Raw genomic sequence first — 20,366 nt, 5'->3', positions numbered from 1 at the left:
ACTTATTTAGCTATTGCTTAGGAATCTTCAGGCAAATTCAAACTGTGCCATCCATGTAACAAATGAGTTAAAACTTCACAATTTAAAAATTCACGTTATTTACAACACTTCCTTAAATACCAAGTGATTAATCGCCAATGACAATGATGATTTAAATATGCTCCAACATTTTAAACTCTCATTTTTTAAAAAACAAATTAAGCTTGCCCTTAAAACTTGGTTTCACTAATGAGTTCAGTTAATGTAGTGAAACAAGCCACCAGCTCATAAACCCTGCAATATTCCAGAGTATTACCCACGCCTTATAAATACGCTGCTGCCGGTAATTCTTCCTGACAATATTGCTATGATAAAATCATGTCTTTTCTTGACCACCTTTAAAATTAAAGCAAACAAGCTTTAGTAGGAAAAGATAATTTTTTATTGACTTTTCTCAAAATTAATTGTGGGAGATGCCTTAATAATGAAGGGAAATTTAAGCAAAAATACTTATGTGTAACTTTGATATGGAAATAACAAATAAAAAACCTCATAGGCAAAGGTGGGTTTTTTTTTTTTTTCCTTCTCTCATTTGTTTTCAGCTTGTTTAACTACAAGTGAGCTGTATACCAATCCAGTGCTGGCATGTTTGTGGGAAATTTAAAATATCCTTTTGATCTCTCACTTTTGACAGACTTTAAGTTGGAACAAGAAAGGCAAATCCTGGAAGGCTCTGCCATATGCAACATCTTTCACACGGATAAGAGGTGGCTCCTACTGCTGCAGTCGTCTTAGCGTTTGCTCAACCTGGGTTGGTGCCCAGGTTCTGCCGACAGTCCTAGGAGACCCCTGGTTAGAGATGCCCCCCTCTTTAGCTATCCGCACAGACTGTGAAGCCTTTCTGTATCTTTTTAGTTCTTTCTAGTTTTGAGACGCTGGAACTTTGGCATCTTAGGAGCTGCCTGAGGGCCTGGCAGAGGTGGTCTTCTGCTTGTAGCATCTCTATAGATGGCATATTTTTACATTTGAATCACACTTTAATTTTAGAAACATTCCTTTTCCTCCTTTCCTTTTTGAGATGAGATCTTGCTGTACAGCTTGGATGGGGACAGAACTCACAATTCTTCTGTCTTACCCTTTCCAAGTGCTAGGGTAACAGATGAGTGTCACCATGCCCAAGGATTCCCGGGTTTCTGTGGCATTTATAAAAAAGGAGATATTTCTCCTTCTCTCAAGTCCACATGTGCTTGTATGTGTATTGGGATTGTGGAGAAACTGGCCTAGGTATATTTTTCAGGGGCTGACACTTGTTAGAGCGGAGTTTAAAATCAGCTTGCCTCTGCGCACACACTTCTGGACTGTGTGCTCAGATTGACATGAATCACACATGTTTCCCCACTCTTCCGTGGAGTTGGTAGCTTCTTTAGGGGATGCTTTGGGACAGGCCAGGGAGCTCTCAGCACCAGTGGCTCTGGATGGGATCCTAGACTCCATCTTTTGAGCAACAGAAGTGAGGGTTGGCAACTGTAGCCACCAGATCTGATGAAAAGTTTCCTAGCACTCTGGTTAGGAGAAATAGATGGTTTGTCCAACAGCCAGCTTTTGTAAAAACAAAAAGACAGTGAGTAAAGATTGTCTACCCTCCCAAGATTGTCTACCCTCCTGGTCTGTGACACTGATACTTTCTTGTTTTGTTTTCAAGACAGGGTTTCTCTGTGCAGTCCTGGCTGTCCTGGAACTCCCTCTGTAAACCAGGCTGGCTTCAAACTCAGAGATCTGCTGACCTCTGTTTCCCAAGTGCCGAGATTAAAGGCCTATGCCACCGCAGCCCGGTGACACTGACACTTTCTAGAGGTTGTCCCCTTCACTTCTAGCCTTATGGCCTCTGATCTAAATAAACCCAGTAATTACAATTCTCAAAACAAAATTTTCAGGCACATGTTTGAGCTTAGCCTCTAAAACCCTACACTTGTGACTTCAGGGATGTCACCGAATGTATAATCTGTTTTGGCATGCCCTTTTCTTCAGGCCCGGCATGCCTATTATGGTATGCACGGATGAGCATGCAGGTGGCTCTGACCTCCTCTGGGATGGATGCAGGGAAGGGTTTCCATCACGTTCATGTGAGGCAGAGATGTAGGTGTGAACACAGGAGCTCTCTGGGCGGTATAGTTTACCCTGACTTGTTTACTTTTAGATGTGGGTGTTGCTCTTGGACTGTTGACATGGTGGTGATGATCCTAGAGTTTCCATAGCTCTGCTGTTCACAGACCCCATTGTGTCAGGCACGGGAGAGAACACCTGCTAACCATGCTCTCAGCTCCTTCCAGGAGCCTTCGAGAGTGGGAGCCCGAGATCTTAGGAAGCCGCTATTCTTCCACAGGAGTTTGGGGTTACAGTATGGCAGGGGCCCTACTCTCTGCTTTTGGGTTTTCTTGGCTCAGTTTTAATAAAAATTTATTATCAAGTACTTTGAAGATACAAATGATCACTAAATTTTAATTCATTCTACAGAAAATCTCATTAACTTGATACTGGCTAATTTAATTTAATGTCTTTTTCAAAGAAATTTCTCTTCACCAGAAGATTGGATGGGTTTGCTTGTACGATGAGCACAGTTAATGCACGGGGTAAAACTATTACAAAAATTGAACTGAATTGGTTTAAAGACTTTAAGAATTGATTTCTCTTGAAACAAGCCATAAAGATGGCCCATCAAAAGGAAATTTTTAAAAATGCACACAAGGGAATAGTATTAAGGTTGAAATTTAAAATACTTATATAAAAGGTCCTAGGTAATGTTAGCAAAGGTATAGCAAAACATTGTATTTCAATTTTACAAAATTTCTTAAACTTCAGAATAAAAATTCTTAGGGTAGTTATCAATTATTATTTAATAAAAATAGATTTGAGTATTTTAAACAAAAACCGACAATTTGACTAAATCCATTTCTACAAATATTAAAGATTTTTTGGGAAGTTTTAATAACCTCTTCATTATTATTATAGTATCATATAAAAGACAATGCCATTGTATTGGTACAGGAGAAATTACTTTATAATGAAGTACAAAGAATGAACCCAATCCTTCTATAGGGACTTGCAAAATATTGAATATAACATTAAGTACATGAGATTTAGCAATTGGGTTCTAATAAAATAGTTCTAAAAATCAAACCAATGGTAAAGTAATTTAAGCAGCAACTGAAGATTTAGAACCGGTTCAGAACTTTGCCTTAAGCCTAATAACCTCTCAGGATCACTCACCGGATGCCTGGCTCTGTCTCCATGACTGGGCTTTCCAGACACTGTACTGTAAGTATTCCCAACAGGCTTTTCAGCAGGAAGCGGAGGTGGGCCTTGTGGGTCCTCATGTAAACCTAGAAGACAGAAGTCAGCACAATGGCTGGTCCAGGATTCCTTAGGAAAATGGCAGGCAGAAGAAAACCATACCCAGTGCTAGGCAGTTAAACAACAACAAAGAGCCCTGGGCAGACCTCAGAGAACTGATGAATGAGCTAACATATTACAACGAGGGCAGGTGGGGTGGGGGGATAGCGTTGCTAAGAATGATGTGTCGGGCGTTAACTTGGGCATTGTAATCATCATCCCTGTATTAGATTTGTCTGGCCAACAAGTAGCCAGTAACTGTATGTGACAATTTAGATTTAAATCTTACTTAAAGTGAAATAAAGTTAAAGCCTTTGTTCTCTAGTTGTACTAGCCACATTTCCAGCACTCAGGAGCCACTGCAGCATAGAGGTCTGTCCATGGTGACCAGGACTGACATGGCATTACCTCATACTACATAATATGCTACCGATTTTACAGAAAGCCAAAGTGAAGAAAACTGAGTTCATTTGAACCCAAAGTGTGTGCTCATTCTAGTAAGACCAGGTCCTTAATAGGTGGAGTACTAAACCCTCTCCCATCCACAAGTAAGCAAATGCTTCTGTTAATTTAGGTTAACAGCCATAATTAGCCTCAATTACAGAAACAATATCTTTATATCCAAACCACACACTTAGCTCAGTAGTATTTACTCCCAACTTACTTTAAAGAAAGAAAATAGAGATGATTAGATTTAATTATTGCCTGGCAATTAAAATCTGTGTGCAGGAATACCTCATGAGGGGATGACTGTAACATACTGCACGAGGCTAAAGCCACCTTTTACACCACCTGGTGTTACCACTAAAAGTGTATGGGAATTCTTTGTTCAAATTTCCAGCTCCGGTGAAAAACCTCTAGCAAGAGGATGATCAGTCAGGTCCCTGTTTTGTCCACAGACAGGATAACCTTCTCAAAAGGAGAAAAATCCAAACCAGCATGCAGGAAAACAATGATTTAAGATGGGCGGTGTTTGCAGTGAGAGGCGGGGCTGCTCTGGGGATGAAGACTCACAGGACCGACCACGCCAGTCACCTTCTGCCTCCACTGTGGCAGTTCCTTATTGGCACAAGCGAACAGACAGACTATGCGCTATTAGGGGTTTACTGTAGTCACAAGCAAGAAGTGAGCTGACGATTACTTGCAGTTAGGGCACGAGGGGAACCTGGTATGGGTGTGATGGGCTCAGAAATATCGTTCCAATTTTAATCCAGCCAGTAAAGGTATCTGGCAAAGGCCTGGAGGAGGTTATCTTAGGGCAAACAGGGGTCCAGAGAAAGGAGCTGACAGGGGAAGACAGGCTTAAAGACAATAAAGGACCTTGTACTACAAACTGTTCATTTCTTCTTTGTCCATTCCAATTTTTTTAGACACCAGAAACCATGGTCTTTTCCCTCTACTGCATAAACACACTGTTTAAAATTTGTACCAACAGTGCTGGGCACTGGTGGCCCATGCCTTTAATCCCAGCACCTGGGAGGTGGAGGCAGGCAGTCTACAGAGGGAGGAGGGAGTTCCAGGACAGGCTCCAAAGCTACACAGAGAAACCCTGTCTTGAAAAAACAAAACAAACAAACAAAAAAAAAAAAAAAAAAAAAAAAAGGGGGGGGGGAAGGGGACCAGGCTGGAGGATGGCTCGGGATGGCTCGGGATCTTCCAGAGGATCCAGATTTGATTCCCAACACACACATGGCAGCTCATAGTTGTCTCTTACTCCATTTCCAGGGGACCTGACATCTTGTTCTGGTGTCCTCTAGTACTGCAGGCATATGGTACACAGACACACATGCTGGCAAAACATCCATTAAGAAATAATTTTAAACATTGCAGTAATAGAATTCTGGGGCATTGATTTTTGTTGGAACGAATTCTTTGGAGGCTATCTTGGCCAGTCAATTCTCTCACACCCAGCAGGGCAGATTCATCTTTTTAACAGATCCCGGGGCTTTGTTTGGAAAATAATTTAAGATGGTTCCTTAGCTTACCCTTTCATGATTTCAGAGTTATCATTACTTCAGGAGAAGTTATTAACCCAATTTAGGAGAAGTAAACAGTAGGCCTGATATTGCTCATCCTTAGGAAGGCCTGCTCACAAGCTTTGCTGTTAGCTGGCACTCAGAATTTGGTCTGTAAGATGGAACCAACCATTGTTTTTGTTTTTGTTTTGTTTTGTAGACAGGGTTCTGTGTAGCCATGGCTGTCCTGGAACTCTCACTGTAGACCAGGGTAGCCTTGAACTCATAGAGATCTGCCTGCCTCTGCCTCCCGAGTGCTGGGTATCAAGGTGCGTACCACCATCTACTCTCCTTCCAGATACCTGTACTTTTAGGTATTTATTTTTTATGTATACAGTCAGAAGAGGGCACCAGATCTAATTACAGATGATTGTGAGCCACCATATGGTTTCTGGGAACTGAACTCAGGACCTTTGAAAGAGCAGGCAGTGCTCTTAACCACTGAGCCATCTGTCCAGCCCAAATCTGTTCAGTTTCTAATGGTGGCTATGTACCTATCCCTGGTCACAAAAGTGGACAAAGCATTGCAGTCCTTCTATTTAACAACACCTTGTATGTTGTCCTAACTCATTGTGGGGAGACTGGAGGATGCCCTGTGTGGTGTAACTTCACTAGAAGATTCCTGGAGGCTTAGACCTGGGTTCTGTCACATCATATACCACTTACCTTTCCCTGAGGGGATTCTGTCTCATTTACTTCTGCAGTAATAAATCATAACCCTGAATACTGAACCCTGTGAGGAGTCCTAATGACTCAATGACTTACAGGTGGTCTTGGGGACACTACATTAGAGAGGAGAGCTCAGTGTAAGCCACAAGACAGGGCTGGATTCCATCCTCATTGAGTCAAAAAAGGTTCCTATAATACTCATGATTATTTTTGATTATGCCTGTTACATCAAGAACACAATTATAAGGTAACAGCAAACAGGCGAATAAACCAATGAGCTATAATTTTACGCTCTTCTGACTATATCACACTGTCAAATGTGATTTTGCCACCATTTCCTTAATCAACACTATGATATAACCTTCAAAGAATCAAGACCTGCTGTAATTTCTAGAATTTCAGAGCCCTGACTTTCTCCTCATTTTTCACAGCAACTCAGTTCAATTTCTTGCTACTGGCTGAGTGTTATCTATCGGTTAATAACAAAACCACCAAGAGACCAAAACCAATATGATGCTTCTCAGCAGTATTTTAGAGAAAAGCCAGTTCCCTAAATTCAAGTGTATGCCCTGTACATTCTTGGGGTGCTCCAGCCCTGGATACATAGTATCCCACATGCCTGCAGTACCTCCCATCAGACAAAGGCAAGGATGCCTCAGGGCCACACAAAAGCACTGCAGCCAGGAATGAAGAGAGGATCTGGAGAGCTGAGGGGAGATTTTCAGCAATGCAGGGACTGCTCCTGAATCCACAGATATTTTTCTCTTCCTTTCTTTTTCGTCTCTTATAGTCCAGGCTGGCCTCAGACTCACTGTGAAGCCCAAGATAACCCTGAACTCCTGATTCTCTTGCCTCACCTCTCTCTCTTCCTCCTTCCCTCTCTTGGTTTGGTTTATGGAGACAGGGATTCTCTGTGTAGCTTTGTAGTCTGTCCTGGAATCTTGCTTTGTAGATCAGGCTGGCCTCGAACTCATAATATCATCCTGCCTCTGCCTCCCGAGTGCTGGGATTAAAGGCATGCGCCACCACCAACCAGTCCTTTTCTTTTTAAAGATTTATTTATTGATGTGTTGATTTATTTATTTATTGTGTACACAATATTCTGCCTGCAAGTATGCCTGTAGGCCAGAAGGGGGCACCAGATCTTGACAGATGGTTGGGAGTCACCATGTGGTTGCTGGAAATTGAACTCAGGACCAGTGGAAGAGCAGCCAGTTCTCTTAACCTCTGAACTATCTCTCCTGCCCTTCATAGGTATGCACCATCTCTCCCAGTTTTATTCACTTACAGGAATTGAACCCAGGGCTTACAGTGTGCTAAGCAAGCATTCTACAAACAGAGTCACACCCCCAACCTAAACATCAAATTTCTTTTTGAAGTACTATTAAAGCTGATACAAAATTTCACTTACTGTACGATTAAAAAAAAAAAAATCTAAGAAAGTATACAAAAAAAAAAATCTAGTGTTGTACCAATTTTAAAGTGACATTTATTTGAAACTTAGTCATCCTAAGAAGTATAATTGTTATATGTTTCTAAAGCTTTTGGGTACAGTTCTTTGTACAATTCACACATTGCCATGTGATGATCAAGCTGACTGGAACAATATACCCACGATAGACATATCTAGCTTCATTTGCTATTAGTTTCCTTACTTCCCCACCCATCTTTATCAGAGGCACTGATGACTCAGAATACTATGACTGTTCTCAGAGACACAGCCTCCTGTTTGTTCTCTTTGTCTAAAATTAACCTTAAAGAAAAACAGAATACAAATTTATGGTGAGAATTCTCCACAGAACTGGGAGAGAACACCTTGCTCCAGGATGTCCGTGACTGTGAGTAACAAACAGCAGGTTATACATAATTTCAAAAACAGACATTGATAAGTTCATTCAGATTTCTCCTAGGCTCTTGAAGGAGTAAATTAGGAAGGCAGAGAAGAGCTTACATTTTTCTGGTTTGGCTGGGATTCGAATTACAGTAGGCTTCCTGGTGGGCGCTGGTGGAGCTGCTCTTTCTTTTGTCAGTGGTTCTGTTTTTGTGGGGAGCTGAAAGGGATCTAATGAAAAACATAGTTTATTTTGCATGTTTTAGTTAACACGGACTCAAACAAAAAAGCCTCATTCATAATTTAAGAGTCATATTTTTCATGCCCCAGGGAAAACTATTCATGGATAAACAAAATCTCAGTTTGCAGAGACAAAAACAAAGTTGGAGCTCATAAAAGGAAATAATTTAGTACCCTGTAAATAATTCATATGGCTCCTCTCGCTCTCTGATGAGAGAGATCCAGGACAACCCTGAATTATGTAGAAGCTAGCTTTCAGGGGGAGTGCAATCATTTCATAAATGTCTGCCTGCAAATGAGGGGCAATTGTAACAGCCATCTTTCTGAACAGCAGCACGTCTCAGGCCTCGAGGGCTCCTCTCCTCATATCCCTGTGCACGGCTGCAACACATGCTCACCACAGGCCTCACCCTCCAGATCGCATGACCTGATGCTGGGAAGGGGCCCAGCTGTCTCAGGTTTATCTTAGTGAGGCTATACTTCCATAATGTGGAAGTAAAACAGCTTTTATTCGAGAAATAAGACATCTCCCTTCAAATATTTAATTTTGGGGCAAACACTTAGCATTTCTCTATCTTCATTAATTTATTTTAAGTGAATTATATATGCCTAGGGTAAGTATTTTAAGTCAAAACCTAACTATAAACCCATTTTTAAAAAAAAAAAAAACTGAAAGAAATGAACTTTAATGTAGATGCTTATTTCATTATTTTAGAAATATGTCTCTAAAAAAATTGTATGTGGGTCTGGGGAGATAGATCAGAGGTTAAGAGTTATTTGCTGTTCTTGCAGAGGACCCAAGTTTAGTTCCCAGCACCCACACAGACACAAACATACACTCCACACATAGACACACCACATACCAACAGATATACAGACACACACCACACAGACAGATACACAGACAGACAGACAGACAGACAGACACATACACACACGCATATAGACACAAACACACCACACGGACACACATACATACTACAGACAGACAGATACACAGACATACATAACACAGACACATCACAAAAAATAATTTAAAAAAGAAAGATGGGAGACCTGAAAATACATAGAATAGCAAAAATAAAATGATATGGTCTACAGTATCTTCCCTTTCTCTTCGTCACTTCATCCTTGGCCTGCTGGAACCTAGAACTACTAGCCTTCCCTACCCTCTACAAGGTACAGAAGCTTGACCTTGCCTTCCAGTCATCCTCAGCTGTTCCATCCCAGCAAAGCTCTCAGAGCTTTGCTTTTTGCCCGCAAGAGGACCAAAGAGTTAAGAGAAGGATCAAGGCTGATAAATGTTCAGTGTGATCAACCCTTCCTTCATGTTGTATTTCTGCTGTAGCTGCTGCTTCCGGCGCCCCTAATTTGTTGGCTCTTGGTATAGTTTTTGGCTAACAATGTCTGCTGGGTGAGTTTGGAGGGAGAAGAAAATGTTGATCATGAAATGTGTGAAATTGGGTTCTGGGCTAATATAGTCCCTCTACATTTTCACATTCCAGATTAGGTTAGGTGTGTGCATGACAAGAGCACAGGGTGGGTGGTGGACAGAGGAAGGAGGTCAATAGGTACTGTGGAGAGGCTGGCACAGGAATACCTGAATCCAGCTTGCTGGAGAGGCTAGCCTCTGGAAACCCTCCCCAAATCCTGCAATCCACAGAGGTCAGATCTCAGCAATCCTAGCAAAGGTCAGCCATGTTGTCTTAGGATGAAGGTTGTAAACACAAGAAGCTAAGCTTCTCACTGTTCTAGCTGCCACTCTGTCTCCCTTTCTCCTCCTCCTTCTCCTTCATTTCCATATCACGAGCTGCTCTTAAATAACCGACTCGGTTATGTGTCATTATTCTGCTATGCATGCCTAGGTGAAAAACAGTGCCCCACCATTGCGGTCTGGCAGGAATGGTGGCTGATGGACCCCAGCTGTGCTTATTGAGTCAGGAAGCCATCTGAATGTTGTGCTGGGCTGAGTTCCATGTAATAGACCACAACCAGCGTGGACAAACAGCACCAAACCAATCCAGGAGAAGGAAGGAGGACCAAAGGCCTGGTTTTTATCTTGATGATGCTGGAACCCAGAGTCCTGTGCATGCCAGGCAAGTCCCCTCCAAATGAGGCACACCCCCAATAGCTGAAGCTTACTTTTCTCCCCCTGAATGTGGGTGACATACAAAGCAAGCATGGCACATCGCTTTGTGATTGGGGGTACATGCGCAGTCTGGAAGGAGGGACACATCACTGTCATCTATCTGTTTGTGACCTTTGGTCCCCGGCCTTATTTTTAGAAATTTATTTCAGAAACAAAAAAACACAGGAAGTAAATGTTTATGGGAGTATATATTATATGATTAAAAAAAAAAAAAAAAACAGAAATGAAACAAAAGCAAAACACAGGGGAAACAATCTGAATATCAACTTGGAATCCCTGAGTGAACTTTCATTTCATTATTGAAAAAAAAAAAAAAAAAATGGTAACAAAGTATCTACTTTAAGAAAGAACTTAAAAAAAATTTAAGTACTTTTTTTCAGTGGTTTGGAAAGTGGCTATGGTTTTAAAGGTGGAGATATTAGGTATAAGGACTATTAATCTGAAGAGAAGTTGTCAATAAATCTCATTGCCTTGTAACCAGGCATGGTGATGCATGCACCTTTAATCTAGCACTCTCAGGAGGCAGAGGCAGGTGGATCTCTGAGTTCAAGGCCATCTTGCTCTACAGAGTGAGTTCCAGACCAGCCAGAGCTACACAGAGAAACCCTCTCTCAAAACAAACACAACAGAACAAAAATCTCAATGCTTTTCCAAGGCAAAAAATAATACTAATAAACAATAATAAAAAACATAAAAATAAAATCCCAGCCTCGAGGGATGTAGATACTCACTCATACACATGATAAACAAAGTTTAAATAGTTAGAAAAGCAATGATAATTGGGACAGACATGGGGTGGGGGTATATTCTGTGATTCTCCCAGCTGTGAGATGGAGGCAGGAGGATGGTAAGTTTGATGACAACCTGAGCTACATAATGATGAAATCCTGGCAGAAAAAAAAAAAAAAAAAAAAAAAAAAAAAAAGGAAGAAAAGAAAAAGAAACAGGAAAAGATGAACTATTTTCTAAGACAGCACTTACACAATTTAAATGGCTCTTAACACAAAATGGAAACCAGGCCTTCCATCCATCCTCTATTACCATCTCTTCAGAGTCCTTCCAGACACATTGTTTAAGACTTTCAACACAACCAGTAGCTAAAATACCAGGAATACCATTCTTCACACTCATTGTTTATGTTGAGAGAGGGTCTTATAGTGATACGTAACATGAATGTGATACATGGTGATACACCCTCATCAGTAGCTAAGGATGACCTTTAGTTTCTGATCCCCCAGTTCCTTCTCTCTGAGTGCAGGAATTACAGGCACGTGCCACCACATCAGGTTTAAGCAGTGCTGAGGGTTAAATCCAGGGCTTCCTGCATCCTAGACATGCACTCTACCAACTGAGATACATCCCTAGTTCCCTATACCCTGCATTAAAAAAAAAAAAAAAAAAAAGAACGTGAATACAATATATGAAGGTTGGACCATACTAGGAAATAATAGGTTTGTTTGCTGTCTAGGTACACACTGTTCCATTCATTGTGTTGTATCACACCACAGTTCATTTAAGCAGCCCATTGAAACTTATTTCCAATATTCTTTATGTGTGTATGTAACCTGTACTTGTTCGAATGAGGTTCACATATTTGAGTATTTTGTCCCCAGTTGGTAGAACTGTTTGGGAAGGATTAGGGGGTGTCCTTTTGTTGGAAGAGGTGTGTCACTGGGGGCGGGCTTTCAGATTTCAAAAGAGCCATTCCCAGGATGTGTGTCTCTCTCTGCCTCCTGCTGCCATGCTCTCTGCTACGACGGTCACCGACCCTAACCCTCCAAAACCAAATAAACTCTTTCTTCTATAAGTTGCCTTCATTACAGTGTTTTGCTGCAGCAACAGAAAAGTAACTAAGACATATGTGCATGCATTATCGCCAATGTTCTTTAGAACAAGTTCTTAATCTGGTGGTCTTGACATGCTCAATGTTGTAACTCAAACTGCACACGAACTAATGGACACATTTGAAAGGAGATAAAAGACTCATCAGAGTCTGCATGAGATCTCGGAACCCCGGGATGTTAGTCCAATGGTTAACAACCTTGTGGTGACAATCCTATCAGAGACTGCTCATGTGTCACAACACAAATGGACCATCCAAATCTAAGGAAGTCAATGACATTTTTCTGTATTTTTACTTGCAGTGTTCATCCTGTCTTTCTCTTAGTCCTTCATATCAACACCAATTATTCTACACGTGTCACCAGACAAGCTGGGCCCTTTACCCCTATGCATAGTCTTCATTACTGGGCTGAAAAAAAAAAAAACACTGATGATAAAGTAGTCTTCCGGCCATTACCTGTGTGTAATAATATGCTTGTCACTGCAATTAGTTTCCCCATCCCTGGCTTGCTCATCTGTCATTGTTCTCCCTGGAGTTCTGTTAATAGCAGAGATTGGCTGCTAAACTATTATTCTGGTTTGTGTAATAGAGCTGGCAGTAGAAACATTCTGCCCTTTTCTTTTTTCTTTCTTTTTTTTTTTTTGACAACTGGGTGTGATTTGAAAGGGTGTGAAGTGGAATCACTAATACTTCCCGGTTTTATTACATTAACCTGGAAGGCATTCTACCTAAGAAATGAATCCAATATTAAATTGTCTGTTTTATGAGTTTTCCTTTAATAATTTTTCTAATCTTTACAATGTTTTCATAGTGTCAGTATTTTCTGATCTCTATTTCCTGAGATTAATATGGCAACTTCATTTTATGAACACTTTTATTAGTTTTTCATTATTTTTGAGGGAAGACATATTTCTGAGTTTTCTTCTCTGTCCCCCCCCCCCCCCCCCCCAGTTTCTGGCTGACGCCTGGACCAATTAGGCAAGGGTTCAGAGAGGCCCATAAACCTTTATTTCAATACCACTAAAATACCAGGAGAACCTCATGGAATTCGCAGTCAAAAATCAAGCAAAAAAAATTCACCAGTACCGAAGGGCTGGGGTGACCCTGAAGGCCTCTGGAAGGTAACAAGTATGCGCTCTGGAAAAATCCCTCAGGCAGCCACAGTTCAGAAGATGATGAAAAGCTTGAGCAAGCTCCGTTTAGAAGGAAGCTGCAGTAATCTCGGCACAAAGGCTGAAAGTGGGGCAGGGTACCGGGATGGAAGTAAGGAGGCAGTATTGAGGACGGGTCACGAGGTCAAGCCAGCAGGTGACAGTGACTTAAAAGATGAGAAAGCAGCAGAGAAGTGATCATTACATCCCAGTCTACAGTCGTGGCAGGGTCTTCCTACACAATCATGTTAGCCCTAGTAACATCCTCTATGACGAGGTATTCCTATGGTATTTTATCTATGAGGGAACTCTAGAGGCCCTTCGAGAATAAGGCAAGTGCTAAAAGTCACACAGCAATTGTGTGAGAAGATTCAGGGGTGGCTTCTGTCTCTCTAGGGAAAGGCTGTCTGTGTGAGGCTGTCACCAGGTAAGGTGAGAAATATAGGAGGCAGGTTTACAAGATAAACACTGGGCTCCCTATGACTTCTCAGTTAAGAGCAATGGTTAAAGTCAGGTGGGGCATACAAATTATACATTTTGCCAAAAGACAGTCCTGATAATTAAATGTTATGCAACGAAGTGGTAGAAATTGAGGTGCGGAAAAAGGCTGAGTGTGAAGCATGAAACTGTAGTTGCGTCGAATGTCTGCTGTTCAGCTTCCTGCTTGAAGACATCTGTTATCATCTGCTTTATGATACAGAAGAAATTCTCAGCGTTTTAACCAAGTGTCCGTCCCACAGTATCTAGCTGGTTCTAAAAAGGCAACATCTATTTGTTTCCCCATCTCTGTCCTTCTCTGACACTTGTAACATCAAAAGGTTTAGGTAAGAAAATGATATTAGCAACAACCTTAAAAAGGTCTCTGAGGTTTTGCTTTGTATAGAGTCCTGAAAATGTTGGGTAGCAAATGTAATGAGAAAAATAAACAAGGCAGAATAAAAAGACTGTTGGGAATGCAGATCAGTTGGTAGCATGATGAGTGCAGCCTCAGGTTTGACCCCCAATGATACACAAATCGAAATGGACACACACACACACACACACACACACACACACACACACACACAGAGCTTTGGCTGGGAAAACAGTTTTATGACACGAAGCACTGATAGTCTCTCAGTCTACTTCATCGGCAAAGTAAGGTCAATTGATGCCCTATTGAGGGTTTTTGTATTAAATCAAATTATGTTTGAATTGTATGCATTAAATAAAAGTACTATCCCTTACAGTGGTAGGGCCACCAGCAGATGCTCACTATAGTCTAGCGTTTTCCTTCTGCTTTTTATGGATATGACATATATTTTTTGCTTTATTTGCCATAGCCAGTTATGCCATTGTGTGCATTGAATATTTAACAAATGTGTCTGCTACCATGTATATGACATACAAGATTTTTTTGTTTGTCTGAGTCAAGTCTCAGACGTAGCCCAGGTTGTCCTTGAACTTGTGATCTTCCTAACTCAGCCTCTTGAGTGCTATCCTGCTCGACCAGACTTTGGCTTTGAAATCCTGTGTTCTATACTATTCTGAGGCATGCTTAATATTTGTATGATAACAGTTAAAATATGGAAAGTACCATTAAGTTTATAAGCCCACAAATTTCATCTAAATAAGCAAACAATGTAAAAGGAATTTTATCAGTAATCTTGGGATTACTGGGTTTGACAGATCGAAGATAAGCTTTACATCACAGAGAGATAAGCCTTGCTATCTGAACAGTATGGAGAAAGAAAACATACTCTTGGCCTTTGGGAAATTTAATTATCCTGATCTTGGCAGCACACTGACAACTGTTGAGTTTTATTTACAGAAATTTGCCTGGGCAGAATACTGTGAGGGTCATGGGCACGTGGGTCCTAGCTTCACACATCACTCTTGCAGGACCCATCCTTGGCAGGCCCTTGAGGCTCTCAGCCAGGACCCTTACGGGGTTACCACATGGCTCTCTATCCCTGAGGAGCTTCCAGCTCATTCTCCTACTGCTAAAGTCCCCAGACCCTTTCAATGGGAGGCCTAAACTTTAAACTGGTAATTGGGGAAGCCCAGGTCACAACAAATTGATCCTCAGCCCCTGTCTCTGGCTCATATAACAGAAACCAATGTGTTCTAGAGACTCTCCATTCACTCTGGTCTCCATCTCCTGCCTCATGCACTCCCTTCCCTGTCTCAGGAAGTATTCACTTCGTGTCTCTTATTTCTGCTATACTATCTTGAAACACACACACACATTTCTATACATGCATATGTACTGCAAACCAAACGCTGTGGGCACTGATGAGTTCAGATCCCCCCCTCCCCCACACACACACACTTCAGAGTTTTACTCACCTAGAACCGTCTCAGAACCGGTGTGTTCTTCGGCTGGGCTCCCTGAGGTGGGCAAAACATCATCGTCAAAGCTGATGAGGTCAATGTCCCCCAGGGCCTTGCTCTGCAGAGCTGGAGGGTTGGCTGGAGGCCCTTCTCCCGGTAACCTGAATGCTTTGGCTTGTGATGCTACTGAGAGGCGGGGAGGAACCGAAACCAGTTTTGGTGGAACCAAAGGGTAAGTTGGGGCATCTGGAGAGGCTGATTTCTTCGGTAGCAAAGGCCGGGGTGCAGGAGTTGGAACTTTCTTCCCTGCATCAGGGGTCTCGGCCATGGGCCTTCCTCCGGAAATCTCATGGTTCACACTTCGTGTAAGGCCAGGAGTTGGTTTCTTTGGCAATTCAGGTTTGGTTACTGGGATGCTTCCCGCTTCTTGTGGTGAGGAGGATGGGGTGAGCCCTTCTCTGGAAGTCACCTTGGGCCTGTTTCCGGTCCAAGAGTCCCACTGTCCAGAAGCCCTGTTAGCAGCTGGCTTGGGCGCCACCAAGGGTTTCCCTGAGGAAACGGCAGGCTTCGGGGGAACTGTGCGGGGAATAATCTCTGGTTTCCTGGGCAGTTCTGAGATTTCTGCATTTGTCTGACACTGAAATGCTTTGATCCTGGAAACAATACTATTTTGGCTTTGTTCTGTGTTCATAATGTTCATCACCGCCTGACTATCTAAGTTGCAGGTGCTGTCCAGCAGACACGGGGGCGGCCAGTCTTCTCTGGGGTACACTGGGCTTTTCTGGATCCCTTTCTCGTCACTGTTAGTATCTCTAGCTACTGGTCTGAGGTTGTTTTTTGATCTTGGTCTTGGCACTGGACATCTTGCAGCACTGGGATTTTCAGGACAAGTCTGCTCTTCAGAAATATCAAAGACTATTAACGGTGCTCCACTTGGTGGGAGAACGCCAGTTGAGGCTGCTGGAGATGCCTGAAGAGGCTTGAGAGGCGCCTGTAATGCTGACGGGACCAAAGGAACAAAGCAAAGATACGGTGTTATCATTTGAAAGCAAAAATCTTAACAGAAGACATATAGAAACATGCACATAGGCTACCAAGAGATTTGGCTTCCTAAAGCAGTAAAATTAATTGCAAAACCACTTGGGAACTATAGTCAGCTTATAGGAGTGTGCAACTCAGATTTGTTTATATAGCATAGTCACTGTATATTTTAAAATATCATTAGACAACACAGGAACCATGTCTATCCGGTTGTCAAAACTCCAACAACTTCAATGTTTTACTTCCTAAGGCAAGTAAATTACTCTACTTTCTCATCTCTATCTCCTTAATGAAGGAACTGAAGAAGCCCAGAGAACAATCGCTATTAGCATCTTACCAGCTGAACTCGATAAATGTAAAATCCTTCTCAATGGGAACAAAGGGGACTCAGGGTAAAGCGGACTAAGTTAAACAGGATGGATGGGTTTGTGACATGGACCAGAGATGGGGGTAGCAACTCTCGGCAAAGATCTATTTCTAGCAATCACTGTATACCCAAATTAAGAAAAAACACAGTAATCACAGAGCCTAGGTAGCAGGGCTCAATAAGTCAATAAGTTATGCACAACTTGCAAATTATTTTAAAGTCTGGAGGACGGCTGATTGCAGCCCTAGAACTAGGCCAGAATTAGGGGAGACTGGTTACTCGCATTACTTTGAGGCAGATCGCTGTCTATTTCCTCTGGGAAGTCGGTCTGAGTTGCAGAAGTGATAGTGCTCCTTGGTGTGGCAGCGGCATTGTTATTATTTGTAGTGTTGACCTGAACTTGGTTGATCTCTTTTATCACTTGCTCATAGGAGGGCGGAAGCTGGAAAGCAAAGAATTAAAATCATCTGTATCCACAGGCAATAGGCAAGGTGCTTCAAGTCTCACTGTGAAAATCTTTGAATTTAATTTGAAAAACAGAGTGCAAAGGGGTAACACAGTGTTTACGAACCTCAGCAGGAACCAAGTCATTTGGTCTCCAAGGGCCTGCTACAGGGGTGGAGGGAAATCCTAGTCCTGGTGGTGGAGCTCCTGGAAACCACGAGGCCGGCCTCAGTGGCTCCGCTGCCACAATGGTGATCTCTGGGCGCCTGGAAGATGGAGCCCCAGTGAGGTTCTCAGGTAGGAAACACGTTACCAGCATCTGTCTGTCAGTGTTCAGACTCATGGCTGCAACCACTTTCCAAAAAGAGCATCAAGCACTGTTGGGTCTCAGAATGGCCTTTCAGGACTTGCTGGCTGCACCGTGTAGCCAGGAAGGTTTCAAGGGAGCAAATGACCAACATTCTCCAAGAATCTTGAAAAGTTAGAGAAGTGGGTCCAGTATGCTTAGCCCTGTTTTGGTTGAGAGTGGACAGGGCTAATTAAGGCTTTATTCCACAGCTCTGCTGTTGGCTAGCAGATGGTACAAATGGGTGGCACGCAGAAGAAAAACATACTGGTTGTGGACTTGTTTGGTTTTATGATGATAAAGGATATACAGAGGAAGGAAGCCATGTGATGGATACCATTGTTCTCACCCTGTCTCTTCCCCAACTGGAAGTTACCTGTAAACGTTTTAAATTTATGTGTTTACCTTGAGAACCTGGTGTGTATTTACATAGCATAGCCTTAGTACAAGACTTGATGATTCATCTGGAATACTGTATCGTAGTGACTCAGGAAAACCTTCCTTTACTACTGTTAGTTAACATTTTTGTTTGTTTGAGACAGGGTTTTATTATGTAGCCCTGGCTGTCCTGGAACTTACTCTGTAGACCATGCTGGCTTCAAACTCATAGATCTGTCTGCCTCTGTCTCTTGAGTGTTGGGATTAAAGGGGTGCATTATTATGCCTGGCTTCTCAATCTACAGTTTTATGTTTAATTTTTTTTTTCCCCCAAGACAGGGTTTCTCTGTGTCTTTGGAGGCTATCCTGGAACTAGCTCTTGTAGACCAGGCTGGTCTCGAACTCACAGAGATCCACCTGCCTCTGCCTTTGGAGTGCTGGAATTAAAGATTTGTGCACCACTGCCTTTTTTTGTTTGTTTGTTTTTTCATCACATTTAATTTTCAACTTGCTTTTCTAGCAAATTCCAACTATGTGATTCTGGGAAGGCCAGTCAATGTTTCTGAACTTCAGTTTCTTATCTAACAAACAGGAATAATAATATTGATTTTGTTTGCTCTAGCACTATATGAAAACATGTTGTTAACAAAACTGTATGTATATACACATTCTCTTGCTAGCTTGATACCATTAATTAAGTTTGAACTGAATTCCCTAAAACCCCTGCTGATAGCCTTTTCTAACTAAGAGTTACCTGTTAATGCTGAGCACTATAAATATACATTAATCCCCATGACAACCTGTGAGGTGGGTATGAGCAGCATCATTTTACAGAGCGGGACATGGGAGCTAAGGAGGTACAGTAGCTTGTCCACAGTCATATGGTTGGAAAATACTGAAGTCAGGATTTGAACTTGGCTCTGTGCCACTCTAAAGCCCTGCTGGGACAAGCGGCTCACGTCTGTAACCCCAGCACTCAGAGAGTGGAGGCTGGGGGTTTGTAGCAACTCTGAAGCTTGCCATGACTATATGAGTTCCAGATGAGCCTGGGCTACTGAGGAGACTCTCCTCTCTCCACTGCCCAACATAGTCCTTGTTCTTCATTATTCTTTACCGTACTTTATAAAAGGTAAAAGCAGGAATGTTGACTCATAAAGCTTTGTCCATCCATTTATCTGCCTGCCCATCTTTTTCTCTATCTACTTTCCAATCATCTATCTATCTATCTATCTATCTATCTATCTATCCATCCATCTATCCATCCACCCTTCCACTCTCTTGTCTTTTACTACTCTTTCTATTCACCTCTACCATTTGTCCATCCACATACATATCTAGCCTCTTCTTTTACTCTTCTAACCCATTTTCTACCCTGCCGTCCATTCATATATCTAGGAAACATTTATTAGTACTTATAAAGAACAGATTATTCCTTAGCCGGGCGTTAGTGGCACATGCCTTTAATCCCAGCACTCAGGTGGATCTCTGTGAGTTCAAGGCCAGCATGGTCTATGGAGCTAATTCCAGGACAGGCTCCAAAGCAATACAGGGAAACCCTGTCTTGAAAAATGAAAACAAAACACAACAACAACAACAACAAAACCCCAAAAAACAAAACAAAAAGGAACAGATTATTCCTTTAAGTCATTATAATAACACTTTACATCTAATAGTTGCTTAATAATTAATTTAAAATTGATTTCAGTAAACATCAAAGAATCTTTTAAGGCCAGTGTTACTTTTATAAAGCAAAACCTTAATTTCTCAAACTTGCAGATCTATTCAGAGATGTGTTGCTGAGGCAGAATTCAGTACAACACTGCTTATGAAGGCAAAAATAATCTGCCAATTGAGATACTTCAATTTACAGGATCAGAATATGCCCTCTATTATAAATGTAACCATACCTCCTATCCCGATGAAGTTCACTCTGAATACAGGTCCGAGAAGCTATGAGAGAAAAAAAATAAACTAGTGTAGCACCAAATTAGTACATTCAGCGAAGATTCAATTTCTATAGAGTACACCAGTAGAAATAAGTTGGCTTAGACAGGACTCGTATAAAAGGCATTAATACCTCTAAGAAAAAGAAATCAAATTGATCTTTGAATATGGCACAGTTAATTATAATCATATTACATTACAGAAGAAAACTGTAATTTTAAATAGCATCTAGAATATCATGTTGTTCTGAAAAATCACAGTGTGAA

General features: G+C 41.8%; 2 protein-coding genes across 5 annotated transcripts in view; one reads left to right on the top strand and one right to left on the bottom strand.

Moving 5' to 3' along the window:
- The window catches only part of Kirrel1 (kirre like nephrin family adhesion molecule 1), a 1,148,154-nt gene that overhangs the window by 1,022,516 nt on the left and 105,272 nt on the right, over positions 1-20,366 (top strand). The gene's annotated exons all lie outside the window — the stretch shown is intronic.
- The window catches only part of Sh3d19 (SH3 domain containing 19), a 144,686-nt gene that overhangs the window by 26,401 nt on the left and 97,919 nt on the right, over positions 1-20,366 (bottom strand). Inside the window, exons 4-9 of the mRNA XM_051199379.1 lie at positions 20,064-20,106; positions 17,560-17,698; positions 17,277-17,430; positions 15,596-16,579; positions 8,005-8,115; positions 3,247-3,359 (exon numbers count right to left, since the gene is read on the bottom strand). Coding sequence (XP_051055336.1) covers positions 3,247-3,359; positions 8,005-8,115; positions 15,596-16,579; positions 17,277-17,430; positions 17,560-17,698; positions 20,064-20,106 — 1,544 coding nt within the window. The remainder of the gene's footprint in view (positions 1-3,246; positions 3,360-8,004; positions 8,116-15,595; positions 16,580-17,276; positions 17,431-17,559; positions 17,699-20,063; positions 20,107-20,366) is intronic.

Source organism: Phodopus roborovskii, unplaced genomic scaffold (genome assembly GCF_943737965.1).
Source record: "Phodopus roborovskii unplaced genomic scaffold, PHOROB, whole genome shotgun sequence".
Classification (NCBI taxonomy): Eukaryota; Metazoa; Chordata; class Mammalia; order Rodentia; family Cricetidae; genus Phodopus; species Phodopus roborovskii.
Note: the sequence above shows the minus strand (reverse complement) of the source record. Positions and strands in the feature narration are given on the sequence as shown.